Below are 23,157 nucleotides of genomic sequence, written 5' to 3'. Positions count from 1 at the left end.
TTCAAAATAACATTTATTTTATGAAACATACAACAAGTGAAAGGGTCCACAATACTTGCTTTGAACAATACAGAGATTCCTTGTAAATCAATTATGTTATTTGGATATATTTTCAAAATTTGCCAAGGAAATTGCAGAATCTTTTCTGAAGCTGGAAATTACATTAAGCTTCAAATCAAAATTGTCAAGTTAAGATGTAAAGCAAAGTTTTTATTATTATTTCTGTGAATATTTAACTTCTGTACTACTAAAGTAATTCATTACAGTCTGTAAGCCATTGGATGTTGTAATTCTAAGTGGATAGGTATTTGACTAGTCTCAAGTAATCAGATTTAAGCATCTTTGCAGAATTGTTTTGTTTCACAGTTATCCAGCCATGTAGGGTATACTTTTCTAAGTCAAGCCTGTAAGCACACAGAATCATCCTGGATTCAAAAAAGCCCTGAACTTGAGTCAAAATCAAATAAATAATTTCCAGATTCTATTTGTTTATAGATGCATATTTCAACTTGTTATTAGCATTTCCTGACTCTTTAATATAATGTAAGAAGTTAATCCATCAAAATCTTAGATTCCTTAGTAGACAATTTTTTCTGTTTACAGGTCTTTAGCCAGCCATAAAATCTCTTGCAAGCAGACTGCCCATCTTTGAGGTTACTTCAACAGTGTGCTAAAATGTGAGGGAAAACCAACCTCCCAGCAATCAGAGATTCAACATGGCAAGTCTGAGTGAAGAAAAGCTTCAATAACAAAGTACCAGTAAAATCAACTACTGTCATATATGCCAGTCTCATCAGCCAAACATTAATAATGGAAAAAATGTGGAAGAAATAAAGTCAAATGTTAACTTTTAGGAGTTCTCTCCTTTCAGAAAAAGAATCAGATGACGTATGATCCAGGGTGGCTGCACCCCCAAGTGCATGCCCAAGCACAAATAGCAAGTGTAGAAAATGCAGTGTAAGAATAAAAGATTATTTGTGCAAAAACAGAAAAAAAAAAATTGTAACCAGATTGGGGGAGGAGAATTTGGTTTTATCAGGAAATAGATATCTTATTCATGATGACAGATCCTCAGAATGCTGACTCAAAACCAAACTTGAAGAATTTCATTTAATAAAAAAACATTATGAATTTATTATGGATCTAAAAACCCCAAACAAACAAAGCACACCCAAAATACCCTAAAGAAGACCTACCAAAAAAAAAAAAAACCCAAACAAAAAAAACCCAACCTAGAGATTCCAAGCTTACTCACATTTAAAAGCCAAAAGTTTTTAAATGCAAAATGTACGGTCATTAAGCAAAACCTATGATTATTGACCAGACTTTAATTCATAAAAATCAAGTTTATCCACAAGTAAAAAATTGTTTGTTATTTTGATCAGACCAAAAATTATGTATTGTTCATTTCCATAGATGTACCCTAATTCAAGGGGAACAGCACAGGCACATGGCACAATATGTGCCTCCTATTTCCATAAGCAAAAGCAGGACTTAGGCAATGTTTTATTTTCTATGTGAGCTTTTTTCTTCTCGAACACTTCAAGTGGAATCCTGTGACCTACCGCAACACCTGTTAAAATGCGATTCTAATGCTTCGCAAAGCACATGCAGGAATTTTATATCACTACTATAAGAAACTGAACATTCAATATTATTATTAAGCAGGATTAGAATGGATTTAAGAATGTTTTGAGAACCAACATGAAAGTGAGACACCCAGTTCTGAAACACAGCCTTTCCCATTGTAATCTGACTGATGCACCTGTAAAAACTAATGTAAAATCCAATTGTGGTGCATGGTTAACATTCTTTCTAAAAAGATAACTTTATTTATTTAATAAATTTTCAGCATTTACCAGCATCCTAAAAAATAACTTCCATAACTATTGGTAAATTCCCAAGAACTACAGGTAGGGATTTAGTTATGGTATTCACTTACATTTGCATTCTTTTAAAAGTAATATTTGGTTTTAACATGATTGAAGTTTCTCTCTCTTGTGTTTGTCTGGTCATTATCAACATTTATCTGTTTATCAGAGTTGTACCCAGTCAAAAAGGCATGGTCATGGGAGATCCATTTCAAGAAAAGATAAATTAGATAGATAACACAAGATCCTTGACCAAGGTTGCTTAAAATTTATTTGTAATGAATCATCTCATATTTCTGTCATCAGTTTTATGTATGGTTATACTTACAGCTCTTTCTTTTGAACAAAAGAAATAGTTCTAGAAAACTGACACATGAAGAATCTTGATCTATGGATGAAAACTCCAACAGCCTAAAGTACGCAAATACAATGTCCTCAATAAAATATCAACATTAAAATACTGAAAAATAAAATAATACAGCTCCATTCCATATAACCAGCGAGCTGATTGTCCTTCTGAGCTTTGGGCTCTCAACAGCTACTGGGCAGCTGTGAGATTACTTTGAATAATAAACTTTCTCTGATCCAGGCAATGATCAGAATGATCTACCTATTTGACAATGGCCAACAGTTATTTTCTTGGGCCACAGTAACATTTCTCAGCAGCACTATTTGAGTATAGCATGAAACTACGGGCTGTAGTTTCTGCACTCTTAAAATAGTATTTTCCAGTTCTTTAAAACAATTATATCGGTGCCCAGAAGGAAAGACAGTTTGGTTTTGGTTTGGAGGAATATTTTAGTTTGGGGTTCCAGGATTTTTTTAACTTTGTTTTGGTTGGTCTAATAAATAAGATCAAAGCACTCAACTCCAAATTTCCTATAAACTTTTTCACATTTTTACCCCAGCTGAACACATACTTCTTTTGAGAGAAATGAGACAAGAAGCTGCCAAGTTAGATAGTAGCTTGTGTAGCTAAAAACACCATCCTCCATATCTCTTCATACCCAGAGGCCATATATTTCTGACATAAACCTCAGAGAAGCAAAATTGTCAGGACTCTGTTTAGTATTTTACTAAATTACACTGGAGATCTCCAATGACAACTTCAAGTCTTTAAATTAACTCTTTCTTCTACATAAATGCTGAAATGCCAGTAAAAGATGTCATATGGCAAGGAAGAATATGGAATACTAATGGAACAAGGCAAAGTTAATACTTGGTAAAGCAATATTCAGGCAAAGACATTCAGCCCTGCAGTAGAAAAGATTGTGGAAGTGTAGTAGGGAAATAGGATCATGGAAATACAGATCATTTGTCTCTTTGCAGTTTTCAATGAAAATATTGGTGAATGTAGTGACCAATATTTTTTTTTAGATATAATAATTTAAAGCACTTTTTAAATGGAACTTGAGTTTATTTGAAAAAGTTTTGTGCCACTTTGTGTTACTGAACAAAGTGTTTCCATAAGACAAAAAAGAAACCATTTGGTTGCTACTGAAAAAACTATTATAAATATATATAATGCTGTAATCAAGATAATGTTATTTTTTAAAATACAATAGCATTTTACAGTAGTCTTAACATTTTTCCTAGCTCTGAAATAATCAATGTGTTAAAAAAAACTCTTACCTGTGAAGCAAACAAACCTGTTTTCTTAAAAATATGAAATTCTATTGAAAGGTAACTAATTTCTAAAAATATTGAAAAAAAAATTTTTTAAGAGAAGTAATTATAAAACATGAAAATATGTTGAAATTATGTACTTAGGGCATATAGGAACTCAAAGAATCTGGAAATCTTAGCATACCCCTATTCCTCGCCAGCCCTGAGAGAAATTTTTTTGAAATTTCGTATAACAGCACAAAAAAGTCTTCACCAACCATAAAATATTTCATTAAAACCTAGACTAACCCTTTTCCAGTTTTCCTCTCTTTTTGCTTAATACCTCAGCTACCTTTATGATGACACCAAAGCCAATATTTTCTGGTTATCAGTGGGTTTACTTTCTCACAAAATACACAAAATTAGTTTCCATTTATTAATTCAATATCAGACCTACATGAACATGAACTCTAAAATTTGAACTACTATTTTATTACTACTTCAGCTTCTTGGTCTTTAAAATTATTGTTCAACAGGGGATTCATGGAATTAAAATCTCATCTGGCTTTCAACCTACTAACTATGTTTGGGCAGTTACCCATGTGGGTAAGGTTTTGTAGAAAATGTGTCTAATGAAATAGGGGAGTCAAATACAGAAATAATGATAATAATCTTCTGCCTCCTCAGGAGTTCCCATAATTGATCAGCAAAGAACTAAAAGCTCATGGCTCATTATGGTTAAGTGTCATGGTTCCTTATAGTCAAGACCCAGAAAACTCACCTAGAGGTTTGTTGCAGTACTGTAGCTTTAATCCAACTATCTAAGAGATTAAACTGTAGCAGAAATGGACTTCACTAGGCTCTACTGATTTACAGCACTGCTAGCTGTACCCTGAAACCTTGGCATAATTACCTCCTCTTAAAAGGGTAGTGAAAGGAAGTTGCTATGGTTCTCACACAGGTAAATCCTCTATAAATGAAGATTCAACTTACACCAAGAATATTGGTCCATGGCAAACAGAGTTGATGCCTTAACAAGAACCACTTCTACATTTTAGCAGTTGCAATGCAGAATTGTGGGTAGGAGCATATATACATCCACAGCTTCATTCACAGAAGGAATGAAGGAATTCCTATTTTTTTAGGATAGAAAATTCTAGTGTTCTCTTTTTTTCTGTCATAAATATGCCTTACTTAGTGGGTTCTTTGTTAAATTTCATGGTTTATTGCTTGAATTTTTTTTATTTTCAAGACCACTTTGAAAATATTCATGAAGATCACACCCTGTGAGGACACATTCTGCCACCTTCACAGCTCTTTGCTATCTCAGGCTCACGCTGCTTGTCAGGAAGCAGATGGACAATCATTATGAGTCCTTCCATCAAAGACCCCTGATGCACCCTCAGGGACTTCTCCTGGTTTACATTAATGGCAACTCCAGCAAAGGAAACATACTCCCACTTTTTTTTTCTACATTTGGGTCACCACAGCACAAAAAACCTGTGTGTGTGTGTATGTTTGCACACATTCACACAGAGCTGTACTTGTAAAATCATTGCTGCTTAGTTCCTTTGTTCAAGTCACAAAGAAAACTTTGTGATATTACTTATTTTTGGCAATAATTTGAAAGGGACTTATCAGAAGCACAATAACCAATTGTTAACATGGATTAGTGAAAATATTTTTAAGTATACAACCACAGTGGAGTAGAAGACAAAGAGCTTCTAATTTTCTATCCTTACAACCATCAGATAGGTTCTGGTGAGTAGAACACCAGTTGCCTGTAGAAACAAAGTGGAGAAGGCTTCCAAAAATATGTGTTACAACTCCTATAAACTAGAAGATGACAGTAAGGACAAAAAAGGAAATTATTGTGAGCAGACTGCCTGCGGCCACATGACAGCTAAATACAACAGCTTTATCCAACTCAAGCATCTTCCCATGAATGAAAAGAGTAAAAAATACTCTGAAAAGCAAGCCACACTCCTTATTTGACAATAGAGTATAGCTTTACTTTAAATTATATCAAAAGCAGTGTTTAATGAACACTGATGATCACAGAACAACAGAAATCTACAGCTCAATTTGAACTCTCCAATGTCTAGACACAAAAGGTCACAAATGGAAAACACTGAACATGCTCTGACTGACTAACATTGATTTGATCTTTAAATGTGACTTTTCATTGTTTAGGCAGGTTTGAAAAGACATTAGAAAATCTGATTTAATGCATTTTTGAACACATTTTTCTTAGCTGTATCACAGTCACACAGTCAGTTTCTGCAGGCATATTGAATGTCGTGAATGATAGAGTCTGTTAAGATCTGAAGAGATAAGCCTTAATAACACTCATATTTTATAGTCTTTCCTTCTCAAGGACATCCAAACAAATACATATAGCATTACTGGAAGGAAGTCACATGTATCTTTCACAAATTTCCATTTTCTTCCCTCAGTTGCTTACAGATGAGGTATGCGCAGGCCTTACCACTTTTCCTGAACTGACCCCATGCATGCTTCTTTCAAGGCTAAGGAAAGATCAAATCTAGGCAAAACCAGATTATTTAACCATGTTTCTGCTCTTTATGTATGCATCATACTCAATACTCAATAACAAGCAGAGGGATTTAACTGAACAAATTCTTGGTTTAAAAAAATAAAGCAATGCTTATGTTGTTGAATTATTTGATCATTTTGTCAAATGTTATCTTTATGTTTGACTTTGACTAGACAGAAACAAAAATCTTACTATTTGCACAATTGTATATGGCCTTTTTAAGCAAGCAGCATTTTTTTTTCCATTAACTCTCATCAATTCCTTTCTGTTATTTGTTCAGCACTGATGGCCTTCAATTCATCTGCATTATTTTTCTCAAACCACCTCCATCCCACTTATCAACTTTTTTCTTTCAACAAAATGAAGAGAACAGTGTTGTCAGGACTATCTGGGAGCATGTCCAAGTAGTTCATTGACTGAAATAGATCAGCACCTCAAGGTATGAAGGAAAGCACCAAAAACTTAGCTTTGAAAATGGACTGGTTCAAAAGCACGGTTGTGAAAAAGTAGCAAGACATACTTCTTCAATAATTGATATTTTCTTTTAAAAATAAGAGTACCAAGTTTCCTCTCAAATTAGCTATGACCAGTCATTGGCCTTGCATTTGAATTTTGCGCAGTAATATTTTCAAAAATCAGATTTAGAGAGTGAGACACCAAACTTCCATTGCTGAAGGGACTAGAAGCACATATGGGTGCCTCAAAACACCAGAGAAAATAGGTATTTATAAGCAGTATGTAAATACTTTTTTAAAATGCATAATCATTAACTTGAAAATGTGGCTGGGGTAAGGTCTTCTTATCATTTGAATAAAAAAATCCCAACTTTGTTAGTATAACATACATGAAAACTGTAAACATTGCTGAAGAGTAGAAATCGGATAAGCAAAGGGGTTTCAAGTTCAATTCTCTAGGACTCAGTCCTGATATTGGTCATTAAGTGGCACAATAAGAAAGTTGAATTTTAATACTCAAATGCATGCTGATAATTCATTACAAGTTCTCCATGACATTTTAAAGCATTTATTTAAATATTTGCTATTAAAATGCATAAAATGTGAACATACATATTCCCATTAATATATAATATATAAAACCTAAAACCACTGTGATTAAGCATTTTAAAAGAAAATTAGTTCTGCTCTGTTAGAGTACTCTTTGTCATTCTAATTTTTCTAAAGTACCTTTTTACCCAAATTCTTAACAAATAAGTATCATGGAATTTCTTTTAAAGATTTCCTACCTTGTAGGATAAATGTTCCAAATATCAGCGAGGTTATTGCTTTAGAAAATAGTTTTGTCTTACAAAATATGTCATCTTTATGTTTGCTACTGTTATTTACATATATTTCTACATAGTACAATGGTTCTGATTGTGTTACAGCATTTGATCAGTAAAACAAATTATTCTATTATTGAACTGCAGTAACAAGTAAGTATACCATTTTCAACTTAAAAAAAAATCAAAACCAAAAAGCACCATCAGTCAAATATTTTTATCATGTTGAATTTGTTTTATAGTACACGCCTCTATATTGTTAAGGTAAGTAATAAGTGAACAACAAATGGAGGTGCAAAAAAACAGTAGCGTAACTTTAAAAGAAAATTGGGGAAAAAAATCACAAGGAAAGACAGGTCCTGGAATTAGCACCTTTGCTAATGGTAACCAGCACAGGTGGTTTGACTGGAAGAGCATTGTATTCAACATCTCTATGGACCTAATCATGCAACTTAGGAAGAATACTCCATCACCAGTTCATAGAGGCAATGGCTGTACCTGGGATAAACTGGCAAATACCCACGAACTTTAACACAATTTCTTCCTTTTAGCATGAGAGAAATCTAAGCCACTCTTTTTCTAAACAGCATGCTACAGCTTACAGCTTTGATTCTTATTTCACTTCATATTAACATAAGCCACTGAGCAGAACAAAGAGGATAATCAGACCTCAGGCATACAGCAAGTTATCTTATTCCAATATTTGATCCATAAATTGTTGTTTTGAATCACTACATATAAGAAACTTTACATAATTTCCTCTCATCCATGGTGTAAATATAAAAGCACACCATCATAAGTCAACTTTGCACTAAACTCTCAAGGACTGTACATCTCTGACAATCTCAGTATTTGGTACTGACTGATGATTGAGCACTCACACTAAAAATATAGGTAGAAACAGAAGAATTAATTGGTTTCCAAGTAAGTATAAGAACTGGCTTCATCAAAGTTTTGCAATCTGAACAGTTGGGGCAGGACTGAAAATATTTGCTTACATGCTTTAAAAAGTGAAAGTCAAATTTTACCATTGTGAACTGTGAGACTCAGATTTTCTTATAAATGTTTCATGCTTACTAGTGTAATTATTTTAATTATGGACTCTTTGGTAAATCATGTCCTAATTGTGCAACTTCTAAATAACAGCATAAATGTGAGTTGATTGATATAGCTGACATATGTTTAGCTCTTGAGCTGATTGAAATAGTTGGTATATATTTAGCTCCCAGGGAAGGACAAAAGCCCAAATGGATGGCAAGTCCCATAAACTAATATTTAATAAATTTACCCGGATTATTACCTAATCATGTATATGTTTCATTTTTAAGAAAAGTTTTTTACATTCAGTATCAATTACCTTAGGACAAAAACACTTTAAAGTAATAGATATTTCTATATTCAGAGTAATGTAACAATTTAAAACACTGTACTGGACATACATAAGGAACTATGTATGAAGATGGCACAGTTTTTCAGACTGAAATATTCCTGCACCTTTTGAAGAAAGCTTGATAATCTTTATTCAATAAATTTCTGTAAAGTAATCCGTTAAATATATGTGTTCACAAACAAGTCCTTATTTACAGGACTAACTATGATTATCTATTGTGAAAACAAGCACCACCCACTTGCTGGCAAATTTTTAGCAGAATGAACAAGCAGTCTCTGATTCAGCATTTTTGTATTTTTGTGTCAGGAAGAAACTGATAACACATTGATATATCATCATCATCAATTTCCATCTGAAAAAAATTCAATATGTTGTGATGGACACCAAAGCCTGGGGAGAAATCAAAAAACCCCACTTTGACTTCCCCATATTGCTGATTCCATGAGAGACATGGTTCATCTAGCCTAACTTAAGCCATCTTAGAGTTATCCAGCTTAAGTCAACCTTGTCTAATCTTCTGCCTCTTTCACTCTCCAAATGCTGCAGAGCAGCCCTAAGGCATGGCTTAGACTAGGAGTTTAGTTTCAAGACAGAAATGAGGACTTCCAGATTTTTTACTTTTTCCATGGATTTTCCCAGAAAGTTAGAAAAACAAAGACTTTCCAAGAAGTCCAAAAAAAAACATATTCAAATATACATTCTGTTTTCATATAAGTAATCACTTTCCATTTCACCATTTCAAAATAAATAAGGAAAAAGACAAAGTACGAGGAAAGGATCAAATACAGGATCAAGGTACAAAAATTAAAAAAAACCCCAACCAAACAAATATTTTTCTCTCAAAATTATTCTGCCCATCCATGAAACCACATTTTTCCATTTGTCTGTAAATATATGATGTTAACCTTCAGCTATACATACTGAAATCAGATAGTATGTTTTTCAAATTAGTAAACAGAGACAAAGTAAAATATAATGATAAAGAAAAAGAAGAGGGGGGGAAAAAAGTAATCATAATTTGAATTTAACAACATTTCCTGGCAGAAAAATAGGAAAGTTCTCCCTGGACTGTTCTTCTGTCAGTTATGAAGCCTTGTACAAGAATTAATGATTCTAACAATGAGGGTTTTTTTTCATTACAGAAGACTGACGGAGACTTTCAACACTCCTAGTTCAATTGACCTCAAATCCAAATAACGGGGTTTTTTTGGGAAAAAAATTAGGTTTTAAAGAGTCTGTGAGTGGAAATACTAATATAATAAAACAGACATTCAGTTAATGTGCTTTAATGTATTTCTCCAAAAATTAAAGTCTCTAAAACCCATAAATGAATTTTCCATCCAGTGCACGGATAACTAAGTTTACTGTGAACTAAGAACTAACTTTGTGATCTAAACTCTACAGTGCAGCTGTGCTTTAAACTACTCCTACTGTAGCCTCCACTCACAATACCAACAGGGAACCTCTTTTTCTATGCCCCAGGCAGAAACACCTGGAAGTGGAAACACCTCAAAAAATTTGTTACCTAAAAATGTATTTCATTTCAAAGCAACCAATCAAACACATTCCTAGATGAGTTACTGTGTTTCAATAGCATTTTGGAGTAGAAGAATAATATTCAAGGAAATCTGAATCATAACTGATCCAAGTCACTTGCAAGTTTTGATGCAAGCACGGCTCTGCAGCAATGCAAAAAGAGAAGACTTGAGCATTTGCACCCATTTGTCACTTCTAAATTTTGCCTAAAGGAAAAAAGCATGGTGGTTTTAATTCATTAAGAAGTACTCTTTAATGAAATTTGGATTATGTTTTTTGAGTTTGCTAAGTGTTTTACATAGCTCTACTTCTAACATCTGCTTTATCCAAATCTGGCTGAGCTCCACTATTGGAATAATGATCATCACTTATTCTGTATTCTTTGCATTACTGAGAGCTTTGGCTGTTTAAATTGAAGGTACCCAATACTATTGTTTAATAACAAAGGAACCAAAGGATTTGGGGGGAAATGGGGCAGGAGTGAGGAGAAGAAAAGGGGGAACACAGCATGGATGGCACGGGACACACACAAAATTGTAAGTATTAATATGGCAGTGATCTTTGATTCTCCATATTCCAGTTCAGATGTGACAGCATAATGACATTATGTCATTATGTTATCATGCTGTTTAATCTAATCTTCCAACATACATTACAGCATAACACTATAAAAAGCTTATTCAGGAAAAATTAATTTGCCTTGCAGATTGGGGAGTATGGAAATAAAGCACCCTATATTTTCTCTTTTGCATTATTGACATATCTGCTAGTAATTGTTCCTCTGAAAGAGATTAAAGAGGATGAAGGTTAAAACTCAGAAACAGACAAGGTAAATACATTAAGTAGAGTACAAAGATCTGCTTTATTTACAATGACTACAAAATGTTTGGTTTGCTTTTTTCCCTAAATTGAGGGGATTTTCTCTGTTATAAAATAAATACATAAATAAATGGGAAAAAAAAAACCCTCTGAATCTTAACTAATAAAACCAAACGCTAATATCTGAGTTTAGAAAAATCTCCTTTTCTCTAGTTTTTTATCTCTGGTGGCAGAAACCATTTATTTCAGCAACCACATTTAAACTGGAGCATTACTTGAACATTGGATCTCTTCAAAGGACAAGTAGCAGTCAGTAAGAAGCAAGTTATCAGTAAGAATAAGCAGTCAGTAAGAATGCAAGCTATCAGGCAATTGTGTGAAAATCATTTTATGAGACTATTGGTGCTCCAAACACTGGGTGAAAGGATCTGGGGATATTCCAGAAAGCCCACACAGATGAAAGCTTTCTTAACCTACATTAAATTTTGATAATGCAATAATGAGTATTTTAAAAGGATAAGTCTAATTCCCCTATCTAGTGCAATAAAGACTGTATACAGCTAATCAGCTTTGCCCTTTCAATTAAACTCGTCCAGGACGTTCTATGTAGTCAGCACCCTGAATGAGTCATTAAAATTCTCGTTCTGTAAGAGTTGTGTGCAGTGCACCGTTGTTTCTAAATTCCATTAAATCCAAACGGTCTTTATCGCCCCATGACCACTGTGACTTCAATCAGCCAATTTAATTACCTTACAAAATTGTCAGCAGAAGCAGCAAAGAAAAACAGGAAGGGTTGTGACGTTATCAAATTGAAATCTTCCTCTGTGCTGTTTAATCTAGACCAGTCAATAACAATGCTTCTCACCTCCTTGCTGCCTTCCCGAGGCTCTTAACCTTACTCTTCTTTCAAAGATTCCTGTTGTTGTATCTAAGACTGATTTTGAACTCATCTTCGTGAGGATGTTAACAGATATTGAAAGATGCTTCTCCTTGGCAGTAAATTTTTCATTGACTCTGAATGCTGGACTTGCCAAGACACAGACCCCCCGAGGGCTGCCATGAGAGTTTGGCTTGCAGATTTTCATCACACTCTTGATCAGAAGGCAGACTGCCTTCCCCACTCAAACAAGATATGTACATTTTTTTGTTTCTCTCAAATAGAGGCAGAAACCTTACCTTCTCCCACTAAAAGGATGTCAATGAAAAATCCAAAGGAAAGAAAGTACATATCCAGGAGGTTTAATGCAACTCACTTAAGAAAACTGCACTCGATTACCCAGCAGGCATTTTTCACTTGACCTCTTGTCTCACACATCTGCACAGAGCTCGTTCCCACTGCTGTGCCATGACTTCGCTGGTTTTAATTGCTACAATTTTAAAATGGTCTCCTGAATCCCAGAACCATGTGTTTTGACACCCAGTGTCACCTCCACAGGCAGTGGATGCAGTGAGCCAGCCTCTTCTCTGGTTTTACCACCCTCGAGCTCATAAAAACAATTATATGGAGATAAACTCAATCTGTTTGAGACAAAGGAGCCCAGCTAAGGAGTGCCATGTCAGATGAAACCCATGCTAAATCTTCACAGAGGAAGACTCAAACGTCTAGCAATTCCCCTCTGGGGGTTCCCACAAAGAAGTTGAAAAATGAGGGGGATTTTTTCTAAATCATGAAGAGTACATTATTTTATAATGCTTGATTTGCTATGATTATTATTTTATGTAGGGCAACAGGAAAGTGCTAGCCTTCATGAGGACTTGGCGTAGTATTAAAAAAAAAGAAATTAAAAAAATAGTCACTAGTAAGAAATGCTTCTGGTGAGAGTTCAAAACTCTTCCTTTTTCCTTTGAAAAGTTTTTTCTATCTCTCTCGACTTTCTTTTGCTTTTAAGCTGGAAGAAGCCGCATGCACGCACACACCCTTCCTTTGTAGCTCATTGTAACACAAAACATCCAGCTCCCTCTCTCATCTGCTTCAAGTCAGGCAACTCCAAAGCACCAAAAAGTCAAAACTACAGGTATATGCCTCTACTTGTCTTTACCCTTCTTGAATGTCCTGAAGAAAATAAAACATCACACAAAGTGGGTTAAAACTTATCAGGTAAGTGAGCACCCTGCAGTGTAGATCTTTAGTCTTTCACCACATTTCCAGGAATAATGAGAGCAAATACAGTGGCCAAACCTCTTTCACCTTCCCGTCACAGGTCTCTCTTCACACCTTTGCTGTAGGAAAGAGGAGCTGCTCACAGCAGTAGAGACAAGGCCGGAAACGAGCAGTTGAAATTTAAAAAGGGCATTTTAGAGTGCTCCAGACTTCAAAGTACTGACAGCCAAGCTCCATATAGTGGTAGTAGATGGGGAAAAAATGGGGTTTAAATAGTCCAGGCTCTTACTGCCTTGGGCAAGACAAGGGATGGGTTTCTGAAAACACAGGTGAGCAATTATAGGTGTTTGACACCTCTTAATGGGCTTGTTAATTCAGCATTTCGGGGACAAGGTGTTGAGATGCCTTTAGGAGGTAAGGGCAGACCGAGAAAAGCAGCCCGACATACCCTGCCCCACGTCGTGGGCAGAGGGGCCGATCGGCTGGGTTCTGGATCCTCCGAGTTCCCTGGAATTTCTTGGGAGCCGCTGCCATGGGTCTGAGTATACGTAGGAGCAGTGAATCGGAAAGCTGCGAAATGTGATCCCCGATAATGTAAAAGAAGTGCCAGCGGTCACGTATTTTGGCTTTTGTTCGGTGCCAAGTGATAAGGAAAAGGTTTCCATCACACTTAGCGGAGAGACAAATACTAGGCTGCTGCTTTTCTCCCTCGTCAAGGTGGGACTCATCCTTTTATCCGCATCAGTGGTTTGGGGCTGGTCGCATCTGACACCCTCGGGTATCGTATAGACAAACCTGACCTCCAGCGCTCCCTGGGCTCGCTTGTGGGAAACTGTTCAGAAAGGGCAAGGGAGGGAGCTTGGTGGCATGGCCCATGAAGCAATGTGGCACTCAGGAAGGGCGCCTGGTGTGATGCCCAGCTCCAGCAGCAGCAACAGGCGGGTGTCCAGATGCCTAAGCAAGTGTCGCTGTGGAGGGAAGGGTGCCGTCGCACCAGCCTCTCTCCGTGTTTGCTCCATAAGGTACAGACAGAAATAACCTCCCGAATCTGACAAATAGCCCAGGCGCTTCGACTTCCCTGTGTGGTTGCTAAAAGGTAGCTTTAGAGAGAGAGGGAGGGAGAGAAAGGACATGCTGGCTAGTCCCAACAATGAGAGGAGCCGTGGGAAGGACAATGCGAATCCATGGTGGCTAATTTGCACAGGAGGAATGAGGGGGCTGCAGCTCTGGCAGGCTTCAAGCTCTCCCCTGTTGCCATAGCACTGCTGGCTGAGGAAGAAGAGCGGGGGCTGGCAGGCTGCCTTCTGGAGGGAATCTCCTCAGCTCCCCCTTCTCCTCGGGAAGGACTCCACGGCATTCCGTCCTCCTGGTCGCAAGGACATCCCAAAGGGACTGATAGCACGAGAACCCAGAGGGGGCGGTGGGGCATTCCCCCTCAGAAATAACCAAAGCTTTTCCGCAGCTCAATCCCTGCTCCCTCCCTCCACCCTGCTATGCCCTACGTAGAGACAGAGATGTCAGCCTTTGGAGAAGGTGTGGAAGTTCTCCCGTGGTCACAGACAGAGTGAGTTAGCCTGGACTAAGCTAAATCCAGATTCCTTTAAAACAGAGATGTGCAACAGGCCCGGATAAGCAAGGCAAAAGTCTTCCTGCTCTTTTCACGTCTAACATTCTCCACAACAAAATAAACTTATCAACTGCTCCGTACCTACTTTTAGTGTTCAGTGATGGTTTGGCGACAATTCTTTTCAAAGACAGGCAAAAGCAGGCAGAGATGCAGAAACTGATTTCTACCTCGCTAATTCAAACAGTGGAGTGAGCACAACTCGTTGGCCAGCTGTGTGACCGGGAGACAGCTGGGAAGGGAAGTTAGCCCAGTAAAACCTACGCATGCACCACCATGTCACTGGGTAGCAGAGACGCGCTGCATCCCCTTTCAGCCGCGGGGTTATTTATTGCTCTAACGCTTGCCGGAGCGCTGCTCTCCAGGGCTGTCTCTAGGGGTACACCGGACTGACACTTCAGAGGGAATGCCGCTCTAAAGAAGGAAAGTCCACCTCTCGCTAGTGCCGTGACCAGGAGGATGTTTGTTTACACAGCTATAGCTGAAAGTAACTCGGGCTCCTAGAGACAGACTCTCGGGGCCCATGGAAAGACAGACAGCCGGCCACTGCCATATTACAGGCATCCCAGCGCTAAATTCACGGCGATGATTATGGATCAGACTGATTGCAAAACAGACCCCGCAGTGATATACGGGCCCATTTAGCCATGTCCAAAGAAGCAGGCATTCCTGAGGACGGTTGCTAAGAGCAACGTGCCATAAGCACCACCTTTAGACCAGATGGAAGCAGAAAAAAAAAGTGCTGCTAGGAATTCAGAGATTGGTAACAGCCTGGTGACTTTTTAATCATTACTCACCTTCCCCTCCATATAAAACTGTGTGCGGGGGTGCTGAATTAAATTAAAATAGATACAAACCAAAGCATTATTCCCAGGCAAAGGCAAGAGATTTCTGTGCCCCAAAGAAATGGATACAGTGGCTGCCTCAGTTTATCGCGGACAGCGGGAATGCGGGAGACCCGCTCTTCCTCCGGCCACCCGTGCTGTCGGCAGGCACAGAGAATGCTGCTTGTATGGGGGAGCAATTCTCAGCCTGTCCCTTCCTGGCCGCCCCCCTCCGCGGCTCACCCAGGGGACCAGGAGGATGCTGATGCGGGGCTCCCATCGTATCTCGCCCCGGACTAGCACCGAGGGACATCCCCGGCCGCACAGACCCCTTCGGACCTGCTTTCCGAACTTTCCGTCCTGCCCTTCCTCGCTGCAAAACTTCTGTAGGGGATGCAGCGGCTGGAATTTGTCCCTCGCTCGCTTGCTTAGACACACGAACATGCGCGCTTGCACAGGCAGAGCTCTTAAGGTTAGTGCCCTGGTCCAGCTGGGATATAGCCTTTAAACTGTAAACCCTCTCTATTGTTGAAATGCCATTCTGATCTGCTTGCTTTTTTTTTTTTTTTTTTTCTTTTTCCCGGGAGCGGGAGGAACTCCTACAACTTTCCTCGCATAGAAAAGCTGTGCTTTTGAGAGGTACCGCAAAAGCTCTTCCCCGAGCACAGCTCAAGACATAAATCATCTCTTCTCTAACCTTAAACGCCACTCAAATGTCAAGCAAACAGACAGATACTTCAAAGGAAATCAGCCCAAAGGTCTCAAATCACAGCGTTACGCCCGCACGGGATCGGCTCGGGGGGATCAGAGACGGGCGGCCGAAACTTAACAACTACTTGACAGGTTTTCAACTGATCAATCACCGCATTAGCCCTGCTTTCCCCTGCTAGGGAAACAATAAAGCAAAACAATGGAAACAATTACGAGGAAGCCACACAAGCTGCGCAGAGCCTTAGGCAACCACGTTCGCCAGTCTTTTTTCTATTGTTATTATAATTATCATCACCATCGTGCCGTTACTACGGCTACAATGAGCAGCAGCGACAGAAAAAAAAAATCACACAGCAATTCATCCTTCCGGATGCAAAATAAAGAGGGACTTCGCTGCCCGACTCCGGCAGCACGTCCCAGCTCTCCCCCAGCATCCCCTTCTGAGTCAATCCTACGCACATCACATTCAGGCTTAAACACACAATGAAAAAAGTGTCGGGAAATCTTACCAAATCTTAATACATGTGTGGTTCCTTGAGAATATCCAATCCACAGTAAGCAAAGAAGGAGTCTAATGGTGCATCTGAAGACTGAATTAGTTACAATACGGGAAATAATCTTCATGATGTTTCTATGCACACACGCGCTGCCTTACTTCCCCCTTCTAAGCCGTCAGGTTTCCCGGTAGGGTGAGAATGAGGATACGCAAACTGGTGGCCCTCAGACACGATCACGGCATGGTCACAGAGAGAGCAGAGAGTCTACGCTTCCCAAACCCATTAGCAATCCCTGCATGTTCTTCATTCACTGCGCCAAGGAGCAACCTTCAACTGCAAGGAATGGTGGGACATCCATGTTAGTCGGGGGAGAATCCTTGAGAAATCCAAACACACACAGCGTCCAGCCGAGTAAACCTGGGAGGCGAGAAAGGAGGAAAATCAATAGGTAATCCAGCTCGAGAGATCGCTGAGGTACCGCCACATAGCGAGCGCCCGCGTTTCACTGGCGGAGCTTTTGCCGTGCTCCCATTCTACTGCACTGCTGCACAGCTTCTGACGCGAAGCCAAGATTAAGTGAGAGAAATTGAGATAGCTCTTCTCTGCTTAAGGCTGCCTGCCAGACAGCCTTCCCAATTTCTATTATGCAACCGATCTGATCGCCCAGCTTTGTCGGAGGGGAAAAAAAACCAAACCCAGCTCGGTTATATTTACATGCTTCTTATTGTTATTAGTTATTCAGTTGTTCTGAACAATGGCTATAAGGAGCGGGGGGGCAGAGGGGTGGGGGGGAGTGCTGCTGGAAGGGAGAAGGGAATCGGTTGTGTGAAAATCAATTCCTGTATTTCAATAGCTGACTGCTTGGGTCGAGATCACTTAGTTTGGAGTTGTGAAAGAGAAGGCTAACAACAAAGTCATGCAGGTTATGACAGTAACGTTCAGGTTTGGGGAAAAAAAAAATTACAATCATTAACTGTTACTCATTTTAGTGCATGAAGTAGGATAAATGCTATGGCTTGTGTACTGACTGTCCCTAGGAACTTGCTCCGGACTCAGTGATAACGGAGCACCAGGCTGCTTTTGCAAGGTAACAGGAATCAGCAGCGCTGGAACAACCTTGTTGAATGCACAGACCTGTTTCACTAAACTTGCTTGAAATTGTAGTGTTGCTTAAAAGACAGTAACTAGGGGATTTACTAGTTTGTGATTTTCACTTTATTCTGCCACTCTTATTTTGCACTCTGCTTTCCCTTCACTCCAGTGTTGTGGAAATGTTGCTGTGCCTCCCTACGTAGTTTGTCATTTTGCTGTCCTCAGTGAGAACAACAGCATTTCCCAATTTGATAATGGGATACTGAGTTTATATCTGGAAATACAGACACAGATTTTTGTGTTTTGATCAAGTGTTCCAAAGAAGATAAACCCATTCTGTGGATACTTTAGATTTTCCTTGGAAATGCAATTAGTTGTGTGTCTGCATCCACTGAAATACATTAAACCAGGACCGTCAGACTTTGCAATCTAAGTCAGGATTTGCTGATCCTGCTTGAGCTTTACTACGAACACTGAAATATAATTTCTGTATTTCCCATCAGGAAAATGAATTAATTTTTTTCCACACTCCTCCTACAGACATCTTTTGTCTCTTTTGTCTCCCTCCTTTGCTTTTCATTAATAAAGAAAATATCACTAGGAGTCTTTCCCCACAGATACATACAGAAGAACATAGAATAAACCTGACTTTACAGACGTAAATACCAATGATGCCAAGCTAATGAGAACACTCTGTGAAATCTATCAGAAGCAGAGCATGGCAGAGGTCAGTTACAGTTTATTCTTAATTAACACCTGTGTGTTGTAGACTTTTAAATAAGTAACAGCAGCATTAGGATTATTACTTGTAGTGTTTGTGCTCTGTACCCCTAGAAGTGTTAGCAATTCTAAGTAACTTTTTATCATTTTGCCTTACTGATTTCCTCTGCACACTTTTACTTAAAATACTGTAAAATGCTGATGAAAAGAAATGTACAGTCTGCGAGAGGATTATTAAACATCATTGATTTTTTTTTTCCTTAAGATGGAGGCATAACTGCAGTGTCAAAAATAAGTATCATGAATGGCTAGTTCTGCAGCCTAGCAGGGAATTCAATCAGACGATTTGACTATTGGAGCACTTTAAAAAGAACACCTAGTGTTAAAAGCAAGGATATCTAGCGACTCCTTCAGTTCACACTTAGAATAGTAAAAAATGCAGAGAGCTGCTTTTTCTTCTATTTACTATTTCATTTATTCTCTTCTACTGGTTTCTATTTTTTCATAGTCCAAGGAGAAATAAAACCAACCCACGTGAACACTGTGAAAGTTCATTGCCTCCCTCCCTGTTGTTGCTCAAATAAAGGATATGATTGAGATAGGTTTTTAATGCTCAGGTGCAGCATGCAGTCTAACCGGATTTTTTTATTTTTTAAATTTTGTTTTGGTGAGAAGTTTTGAAAATATAATATTCGTCATCAGGTTTAGCACATTAAACAATACATGAACTTCGGACAAAGTGACTCCTGTTACCAGTTTGATTTTCTAAGCTCTCTTGGAAAAAAAAATGCAGCTACCTGTAATCTCAGCCCAACAGGGCACCTAACTCACGGAGGCGTTTAGAACTGGAATCATAAAACAACTTGTGGTTAATTCATTCCTGTTACTATTAAACACTCAGCAGCCCACGCTGCAGCCCCTGGTCTGACGCCTGAGGCTCACACCGAGTTTCCTTCCCCCCCGCCAGCCCCCGCCGCCGCCGGCGGCAGCGGCCTCAGCACCGCGGACAGCGCCCGGAGCGGCCCCGGGCGGCCCCTTCAGCACCGCGGACAGCGCTCCCGGCCGCCCCCCGCCCCCGCTTCAGGTGCCAAAAACGCCTGGGGGTTTTACCCTTTCCAGTCATGCCACAGTGAGGAAAGGAAATTAAAATCTGTTATCGGGTTCTTTAGAGATGTATATTATGTCCTCTATTATGTTAGCTAGCCAGCTATTTTATGGCATTTTATGGATCAGAAAAAGTACCGATGTCCTCCTTATCTACTATGAGACACCACCTAATGCTCTGTATTAACATTCCTCCCCCTTCTTTCAAACCCTAGCTCCCACCTTGAAAAAAAGTCGTAGTTAGCCCAGATATATTTTCTCAAGAATACGAGTCCCTTATATAAAAAAATTAAATCTTACAAGACATCAGATGTTTAGAACTCACTAAATATTTGGTGACTGAAGATCACTTATAGACTAAAGCTCAGTCTTCTCCACCCTAGACTCCTTTTCTGTTATTTGGACTTTAACTCCACTTCTTCTTGATGAAAAAGAAAAGGATACTTTCTTGCATCCTCCAGACTGGTTTCAATGTGAAAACAGGTAAATATTCTTAGTGCCTTCAATATTTCTTTCCCTGTGAGATGTGCAATTCAAAGTCTGGAAATCCCTAATAAAATGTCATGGTAGATAAGCTGGTCTTCTGTTTTGAGATCTTGTCACCACTCTTACACAGCTCTTTTCATATTAAAGTCTGTATGAAACTGCCCTCTCCACTTCAGTGATCATCAGCTGGGAAATCTACAATTCCTTGGATATATGTTTTGATTTGTTTGGTCATCTACTGTAGACATGGTGGTAACACATCTCCAATACACAAGGACATCTTTAATACACAGGGCTCTGTTCAAGTGTAGCTGATATGAAAAATAGTAATCCAGCTATAGACAGGGAGAGAAGAGACAGTCTGAGGCCTTACATCTTTTCTGGGTAATAAAAACCTGCTGCAGTTTTAGCTGTGTGTCAAGTATAAATGGTGTACATTATGTACATAATGTTTCATTTGGAAAGGGGAGATATGTGATTCTGATTACCTTACTATATCAGGAGCTTTTCCCATCAGATCTAATTTTTATGTGCTGTTATCATTATAAAAGTTAACCAGTTCCAGCTAGCTGCCACCTACTGGGATGTATAGTTTTATCATATTACTTTAAAAAGGAATGGGCTTTTATTTTCAGGTCATAGCTGTGCCTCTAAGAACAGATAGTGAGGTTTTTATATCACATAATGTACTATTTTGACCTCTCACAACAACAGCTGCTATAAATTTAATGTATGTACAACATATGGTCCCCCAAATGTTTCTCGGACATTTTTCACCAAATCCTTGCAAACGTTTCGGATTCACATGCCACCACAGTCCTCCTGCTGTTGCAATCTGGTGTGAGGAGAGCCACAGCTTACTGCAACACCTGACCAGCATCTCTAGATCTCTAGAATCAAGTATTGCAGCTTTGCTGACAAAGCAGTAACATAGTCCTCCCTTCTAAAACGTTTGCCAAAGTATTCAAATGAATGTTGATATTATCATTTAAAACAAATTGCGGCCCACTGGCACTTCACTCCCACCAGCTATTAAAAAAACCCCGTAGGTCCTTCTCTGTTTGTTATTATCTCAGTCCAAATTTACAACCAAGTTTCTGCTGCGCCAAAGATTAATGACATTTTAAGACGGTAATTAATTTTTAGCTAGTGGAAAGACTTGTATTCTAATTAATGAAGTGAGTGTGCAATAGACTTTCTTGTTCAGGTACTTTTGAGTATCACAGCAATGCACTTTCCTAGCAAGTTTTAAGCAGCAAAAACAAATACTTCTGACATGATCTACAGATCAGCCTTTGGTCCCTTCAGCTTCCTTTGGGGCTGGGGAAGCTGTGCAAGATTTTTGGGGGAAAATGATGATGCTTTATGCTTTTCCTGCTGTACTGCCCCAAAAGTTTCTAAGGAGAATGTGAAGAGAGGTTTCCATTACAATCTATTCATTCCTTCTCGGTGCACGCAAGGCTCTTGCTATCATGCCTGCACTCCGTAGGCAGGAATGCCTCTTACTTTCCAGAGAGTGTCAGCGCCCTGGCTACTTTAGCGATGGATGCTCCCCCAAAGAATGCTGATTTTGTTCAGAAATAAATGACAGGGCTGCCCGTAAGCCGAAAGGGGGACTGTCTGCGCTGTACGGTGGGGGCCGGGTAGGGGCAGGAGGAGACCTTACGGAAGTAGAGACTGCTGTCCACCCACAACTCTAGCGAAGTTAGAGCCCGGTTCTCACCTCCGCTCCCCCATGAGAGCGGGGGGCACGTCCTCAATGCAGCCCGTTCGGCCTCCCTGAGCCCGGCTCGGGAGCCACGCTCCGGCTGCGGGAGGGAGTTCCGGGCCACCCGGAGAGCACCGGGCGAGGGGCATCGGGGGGCTGCGCTGCCCTGGCCTCAGCTCCACTTTCAGCGTGGGGACAGCGGCGGCTCTGACGATGCGGAGCAGCGATGGAAGGAAGACAGGAAGCCGACAGGTCTGCTTTCCCCTCAGTGAGGGACAGACCCGGGCGGCAACAGCGCTCGGGTCGGCCAGCTCAGCGCCCGCCTTTGCCCTGAGACAGCTGGCCAAGAGCCATCGTGGTGTGCAGCCCTCGGCGCGACGCGGCCACGGTGCATCCCCCGCCACCCCCGGCCCCCCCGCAGCCCCTCACTGCCATGCAACCCCTCCGGCCGTGGCGGCCAGCCGGAGACCCGGGACATTCTCCTACCTTGAGTTGCGGGAGGGGAATCGGGGAGGGAGAGGAAGGCGGAGGCGGGGGAGGAAGGGCGGTGGCAGGACGCCGGGGACAGCCCGGGCTGCGGTGCAGCCGGCGTCCGGGCACCACTGACGGTGGCGGCAAGCGGGGAGGGAGGGAAGGAGGGAGCGAGGGAGGAGGGAGAGCGAGAAGGAGGGAGGGAGGGAGGGATGGAGGGAAGGGAGGAAGGAGGGAGATCCGCCTCCCTTCGGGAGCGCTGCACAGCGCCCTTTAAAGGAGCAGAAACCGCTTTCTCTACGGCCGCCAGTGCCCGCTCCCCGCACGGCCAAGTCTCGCCGGTGCCCGCCGGCCAGCGCTGGGCGCAGCGCTTTCCCCCCGCGCCGTCGCCCGAAGAGCCCGAACTCGCCGGGCAGCGAGTATTCGCGGCGTTAACAGTCCAAGCTCCCACCTGGGGTCCCCGAGCCCCTTTTGTGAACGCGGAGAAAGTGGGAATAGGATCCTGCCGCCTGTGAAACAGCTTCAGAGACCCCTGCCCGTCCCCATTCTTCCCCCTGGATGCGGGGGTGAGTGGAGTGCTCCTATCTCAGACTGCGGGGGGGCTAGGAAAAGCTTCGGCTGCTTCTCGGCTTGTTGTCATGCTGAAACCCGCTTGTCCCCACTCCTTCCTTGAACTAGCGGGTACTAAGCTCGGGCACTTCCCCGGGCTGGAAGAGGATCCAGGGAGTGGGTGACCACATCTGCCCCAGCAGCCCCCGTCCC

General features: G+C 40.6%; 1 protein-coding gene across 4 annotated transcripts in view; it reads right to left on the bottom strand.

Moving 5' to 3' along the window:
- Positions 1-22,554, bottom strand: part of GRIK2 (glutamate ionotropic receptor kainate type subunit 2) — a 356,681-nt gene extending 334,127 nt beyond the window's left edge. For 2 of the 4 annotated variants that reach the window (XM_071446514.1, XM_071446521.1), the window contains exons 1-2: positions 22,411-22,554; positions 16,827-17,231 (exon numbers count right to left, since the gene is read on the bottom strand). In XM_071446514.1, coding sequence (XP_071302615.1) covers positions 16,827-16,941 — 115 coding nt within the window. In that variant the 5' untranslated portion in view covers positions 16,942-17,231; positions 22,411-22,554. The remainder of the gene's footprint in view (positions 1-16,826; positions 17,232-22,410) is intronic. The other 2 variants (XM_071446488.1, XM_071446497.1) reach the window with 2 other exon arrangements.
- Between the last annotated feature and the right edge of the window lie 603 nt (positions 22,555-23,157).

This window comes from Agelaius tricolor, unplaced genomic scaffold (genome assembly GCF_023055355.1).
Source record: "Agelaius tricolor isolate 1412-34295 unplaced genomic scaffold, bAgeTri1.0.p SCAF_1, whole genome shotgun sequence".
In the NCBI taxonomy this organism is placed as follows: domain Eukaryota; kingdom Metazoa; phylum Chordata; class Aves; order Passeriformes; family Icteridae; genus Agelaius; species Agelaius tricolor.
This window is presented reverse-complemented; position numbering and strand designations above follow the sequence as displayed.